The 6,432-nt window shown below is 50.0% G+C and overlaps 1 protein-coding gene across 1 annotated transcript in view; it reads right to left on the reverse strand.

The window, feature by feature from the left end:
- Nucleotides 1-5,833: 5,833 nt before the first annotated feature.
- LOC103590698 (putative SEC14-like protein 6) overlaps nucleotides 5,834-6,432 on the reverse strand; it is a 13,343-nt gene continuing 12,744 nt past the window's right edge. The window contains exons 11-12 of the mRNA XM_008572992.1: nucleotides 6,166-6,392; nucleotides 5,834-5,946 (exon numbers count right to left, since the gene is read on the reverse strand). Coding sequence (XP_008571214.1) covers nucleotides 5,834-5,946; nucleotides 6,166-6,392 — 340 coding nt within the window. The remainder of the gene's footprint in view (nucleotides 5,947-6,165; nucleotides 6,393-6,432) is intronic.

Consider the following 6,432-nt stretch of genomic DNA (forward strand, 5'->3'; position numbering starts at 1 on the left):
CCGAGGGTTGCGATCCCGTTACCAGTCAGTAAAAAAGACAAAAAGGAAAAAAAAATCATTTTAATACTATATTTAAAATGTTGTCATTTCAATATGTGAGCAATATGATCAACAAATGAGATAATGAATTCTTTTTTTTTGTACCAATTCTTTGAAATCCAGTGTGTATTTAACATAGCACATTTCAATTCCGACTAGCCACATTTTGAGTGTTCAGTAAGCCACATGTGGTTTTATGGGTTGAATTGTGTCCCGCCACTCCAAACTCATATGCTGAATCTCTAATCCCCAGTACCTCAGAATGTGACTTACTTGGGATCAGGGTCATTGCAGATGTAATTAGTTAAGATGAGGTTGTACTGGAGTAGGGTGGGTCCCTACTTCAGGATGTCCTTATAAAAAGGGGCAGTTCGGACACAGGCACATTCACACACAGGAGAGTGCCAAGTGAAGGTGAAGGCAGAGATTGGGGTGATGCTTCTGCAATTCAAGGAATGCCAAGGACTGCTGGCAACCACCAGAAGCTAGGGGAGAGGCATGGCACAGATTCTTCCTCACAGTCTTAGAAAGAAATAGCCCTGATGACAACTTGATCCTGGACTTCTAGCCTCCAGAACTGGGAAGGAATAAACTTCTGCCTCTCAGTTGTTTGGGGTACTTTTTTACTGCAGCCCTCAAACATTAACAGACATGGTGAGTGGATGCTGTGCTGCACCGTGCAGGGCTAGCTCGTGCAATTGTCCTGACTGCAGTCTGAGGTCGGCATTACCATCATCCGGCCTTACAGCCTGGGAAACTGAAGCTCAAAGAGCCTCCCAAGGCCTCACAGCCAGCAAGTAGCAAAGCCAGAATCGGAACCCAAACAGGCTGGTGCAGGGCCAGGCACTCGTCACCATGCCATGGCTTTCTGCCAGCTGAGATCCCATGATTCCAGATCACCCTAAAGTCACCGTCTTCCCAAAAGGGGCAGATGTTCTGCCCTGAGCCTGCAGCATGTGGATGCCTCCTCAAACCTCAGCTGATGCTGGGCATGGAGTCCCTTGGTTCTAACCATCTGGGTGCCAGGGACTTGGGGGACAGATAACTCCCCTCTCTTGTGGTGTGCCCTTCTCTTCCCACCTTCCTAAATGGGGCTGCTGTCCTTGATCCCTCCTGCCCCATGAGCTGAGAAGCTGGACTGCGATGATGGTGTTGTCATGGTATGCCACCACATCCCATGCCTCACTGCCCATTCCCTGTGCTGCCTCTCCCTACCACCTTCCAGGTGTCCCTAATATTCCTGGCATCGCTCACTAGCCACAGGTGCCGTGCTAGCAGTCCTCCTTAAAGCCTGTGACCTGCCAAGTGAAGGAAATTCCCTGGGGTGAATGCATTGTGGGGAGGGAGATGAGGCTTTGCAGAAGCCCCCACATCCGGGCTACATCAGTTCCACCCCGTGGACATCTTGACTGGAAGATGTCACCAGGTACCTCTCCACATATGTAGGACTTGGCTTGGGTGGCACTGGGTGAAGTGTTGAGAGGGAGTGTCTGCCTGATACAGATGCCCGGGGCAGGATGGCCTCATGCTTGGACCTGACTGACAGGTGGAGATTAGGCTCCATGGCGGCAGGGAGAAGTTTCCTTGGCTCCCCCACAAACTCAGGGTGACCCCAGGGAAAGGTGTGGCCTGGTATGGCCACACTCAACCTACTTTGCAGGAAGAGAGATGATCACAAGGGCATGTGGGAGAGAGGTGGGCAAGGGGAGCCTGACCAACTGCCCTAAAGACCTGGGACCAGGGAAAGAGGTGGGTTAGGGCTCTGGGGCCCTGGGGTCACAGCTGGATTTCTGTTTCTCTTTCCCTACAAAGCCAAGAGGTCCCTGGACCTTCCCAAGCCACAGGACACAGGAAAGGAGTGTATGGGGCTACCTGTCTCCCTTTGCTGCTCACTCCTATCACAGGGCCTTTGCACACACTGTTCTCTCTGACTTGAACACTTTTCTCACCTCCTCCTCCCATGCTGCCTACGTGGTGCCTCCTCGCCTCCTCTGGTCCCCCAGTTAAATGCTCCTATAGAACACTACTCCTCTTTTTCAGAGTATTGTTCTCATTAGACATTGCTTATTATGACAATTTAACTCACCCTCTTAGCCATCAGGCCCATGAAGGCATGGGCCATATTTGCTGCATTGTACCCATGTCCCCATTTTATACATGTGGGGACTAAGCTTCAGAAATTGGTAATGGCCAGAGCCAAGGTTTGAACCCTTATCTGTCTATACCTAAGGCCTGTGACCTTAACCACCACCTGTCCTGGCTCTCTGAAGACAGAGTATTCTAACAGAGGTTTAAGCAAGAACATTGAGCTAGGGAGTTCCGGAATGTCCCCCAGAGGAGGTGGCTTTAGAGCTGGGCCTATAAGGTGAAAATGGGAGGAAGACCTTCTAGGTGGAAGTAACCGCCCAAAGAAACTCGGAGTAAGGTAGAGGAGAGATAGCACAGGGCAGCACACTCACAAGGATTGAGGTCAGGTTACCATGAACCTTCAGCCTGTGCTGGGGGCTTTGGGCATCACTCTCAGTGGTGGGGAGCCACTGAATGCTTTAGAGGAAGAGACCATTGTGATTCCATCTGTGCCGGGAAGCTAACTCTGGGCCTGGTTAGGGGTAAAGAATGACCTGGAAACAACAGATGATCAGAGAAGGAAAACCGGTCTGGAGGCCGTTACAAAGATTTCCAGAGGGTGTGGAGGGGACCTCAGAGGATCGAACAGTGGCAGGGAGAGGCTGGCGCCTCACCTCTGCCCCACACCGGAGCTCTATTGGCAAGCTCACGCTGGAAGGCTGGAGGCCGCCTATTGCTCAGTGCCTGTCTATGGGAATTATGCACTATCTGTAAGCTACAAATTCATTGTAGCTGATTCTTTTGAGCACTCTAAATACCTTGAACAGCAAATGCAGAAATCCAATGACCCCCAAAATTATTACTACAACTATACTTAATTAAGCCTGTTCTTAAACATCCAACCTGAAGTTAATTTGTTTATTGATTATTTCTATTCTTGCTTCTATACCTTCTTATAGTGTAGCTGCAGGGTTATAGCATAGGGTTACAGCTGTATACTATGACATGTCCTTTAGTTTCAAAATTCGTATTTTACTATTTTATTGCAGTTGTAATCTGAATAGACCCAAATGAAAAAATAAAATTGTCATTAGAGATTTCTTGGTGTTATAACTCTGGACTTGGGGGCATGAAACCTGGGGGCTTCTCCCTTGACATTAAATGTCCTCTTCCCATGTGGTCCAGCAGGAATCCTGCTTCTGGGCATTTACCCTAGAGAAATGAAAACTTAGGATCACACAGAAACCTGTACACAGATATTATAACAACTTTATTAATAATCTCCTCAAACTGGACGCACCTCAACTAGCCTTCAACTGGGGAATGGATAAACACACTGTGGTACGTCCATACAAAGGAACACCACTCAGCAACAAAGAGAAACCAAGTATCAATACACACAACAGTGTGAATGAATCTCAGAGGCAGTATGCTGACTAAAGAAATCCAGATTCAAAAGACTACATATTGTATGATTTCATCTACATGGCATTCTGGAAAATTCAAAGCTGTAGGGATAGAGACCAGATCAGTGGTTGTCAGGGGTGGGGTGGAGTGAGGGGTTGACTACAAAGGAACTGCATGAAGGAATTTTGGGGGTGATGAAGGAATTTTGGGAGCCGTTCTGAGTTCTGATAGTGGTGGTGATCACATGACAGTATGTACTTGTCAAAGCTCAGAATTGTACAACATAAAGGGAGAACCTCACTGGTGTAAATTACATGCAAGTGCATGCCCTAACTCTGACTCAGCACTGTCTGCTGGAGGGAAAATTTGGACTGAGGGGAGAAAGGTGAGCTTCTAGGTGAGGGGGAAAACTTGAGGGTTGGGGTGGTGATGACAAAGATTGAGTGGAGGCTTTGAGTGGAGGGATAGTGGGAGAGGAGGTAGGTGGGGCCAGCTGTGGACACGTCCATTATCTGGCCAAGAGCACTGGCATTCAGCCTGTGTCCCAGTGAGACTGTGTGAAGGTGAATTTAGAAATAGACAGGGTGCTGGGTGGAATGGGGAAGATTGTGGGGCCAAAGAGCCAGAGCCAGGGTGACCCATCTGTCCTCATCGTGGCTCCCCAGTGCCATCCCCTCAATAACTGGGTGGCAGCCCATGGGGAACTTCCCTCCAGCTCCTTGGTGCCGTCTGTTCAGGAGAGCATGGTGGATACGAGCACTTCAGAATCATGGAGGATGAAGGAAGCAGCTGACACATTTTGGAATCAGTTGAGTAAACTTGCTGTCAAAATTCTGGAATGTACGGTTGAGTGCAGGTAGAAGGGGAGCCCTTAAAATGAAGGTGGTGAGCCCTGGGAGCCAATGTNTCTGTTCAGGAGAGCATGGTGGATACGAGCACTTCAGAATCATGGAGGATGAAGGAAGCAGCTGACACATTTTGGAATCAGTTGAGTAAACTTGCTGTCAAAATTCTGGAATGTACGGTTGAGTGCAGGTAGAAGGGGAGCCCTTAAAATGAAGGTGGTGAGTCCTGGGAGCCAATGTGGGATCACTGAGAACAAGACCAGAGGAATGCCCGTGTTTCCAGGCAAAGTGGCCAAGCAGGGAAGTACTTTGGCTGTCAGGTGGGGCTAACACATGTGCAAATGGTGGGATACTTAGAAAGAATCTCTGTTGATGATGTGGCCAGACCCCACTGAAACCTGATCACATGATGATGTCATCCTAGTGGGGGGACTGTGGGCCTGACACCCAGTGAGTGTGAGACTCAGTCTGAACTCTTAATCAGAAGCTTGGATGGAGACCCAGAGGGTGAACAGATTCTCACACGCTGCAACGCTGGGAGGGAAAGTGTATGTGGAAGACAGAGTCGAGAGGCAGGAGTTCCGTCTAGATGGGGAAGCTGTGAGGTTGGATTTCCATTCAGAGCAGCTATTGCACTGCTTGCTGGGTCAACTGTATGAGAGGACTCCAAAAAGTTCATGGAAAGATTCACATTATCTTTTAATTCCATTTTCCATGAACTTTTTGAAATTCCCTAGTATTAACCATGTCTTTTATTTTCTGTATTCTGAGGATTTACACCTGCGGCCTTACTGACCCCAGAGGGATTGCCTCTCCCAAGGTGAGGTAATTCCTAGAGAGAGCAAACAACTCATCCGCAAGAGTGCTTCTCAAATACAAAGCCCCTGACATAAGCCTACATGCCAACCACCTCCTCCATCAGGCTGTCACAGTACCAGGTCACTATCCACCTGCCCTCGTCACCCCAGGGCCAGGTACTGCTCCCTCTCCCTCCACCCACTGACCAACCCTGGTGTTTCCCGTGTGCCCCCATCCCCCTCCCTCTACCCCGTGGCACGTGTGCCCCCTCCTCTTGGGAGCTGTAACTAATAAATTATATTTTCAGTGGCCATCATTTCCTTATCTACTGGCCTTACCATACCTCAAATGTTCTATGAATACACTATATTTTAGAACACTAACTCATTTCTTGATATTGGTTCACAGAAAAAGGCCTGGGGTTTTCACTGAGCTCGAGGTCACAGGAGGTAATAGTGGGAATAGTGTGTCGCTTTGCTGCAGCCATCTGGCCACCATATGACACAGGCCCAGAAATTCCACAGGAGCAGGCCCACTGCAACAGACAGGCTGTGACCAGCTGATGTAGAATCCTCATCCCTGGAGAGGTTGGAGAGGAGGGTCTGGCCAGGGAAGGCTGACAACTTCAATGTGGATCCAGGGACCAAAGAGGAGAGTGTAGAGGCCACCAGTTTCACCTAGAATTTCTCCAGCTTCTCCATGATGGTTTGGTCTGGGAGCAGCACCTCCACGGTGTAGCTGATGCGTTTAGAATGAACCAGGCTGTAGGTGTTGTCAAACCTTAGGACATCTGCGGTGAGGCACAAACATTCAGACAGGATGCCCACTTGGGATCCCGCCCTCTGTGGGAGCCAAGACCAGGGAACCATTGCCATGGCTGAGTCCAGAGCCAGCCCCACCCTGCGCCCACTGGATCCAGGGGTCCTCATCTGGTGGGACCTGGTTGCAAAGTGAGGCGCCCTTCCCCCACCTCCAGCTCCAGGTGGAGCTGTTTCCTGCCAACACTTACAGACGCCGGCCTTGAGGCAGGTGAGGCTCCCATCCTCGGGGACCAGGTGGGCATTGTAGCGCTGGCTGGGCAGCACCTTCGTCATCTCCCCTGCCTTCTGCCGCTCTCCCATCTTGGTCTTCAGGAAAATCCCAAAGCCAATGTCCCCACCATCCGATGCAAACTGCCACCTGCAGTGCACACAGCCCCACTGACGACCACCTGCATGGGCTCCGGGCCCCGCCCAGCTGTGCCCAGGTGTGGAGTGGCCACCGTCCCTACCTGAGC

This window comes from Galeopterus variegatus, unplaced genomic scaffold, assembly GCF_000696425.1.
Source record: "Galeopterus variegatus unplaced genomic scaffold, G_variegatus-3.0.2 Scaffold863, whole genome shotgun sequence".
In the NCBI taxonomy this organism is placed as follows: domain Eukaryota; kingdom Metazoa; phylum Chordata; class Mammalia; order Dermoptera; family Cynocephalidae; genus Galeopterus; species Galeopterus variegatus.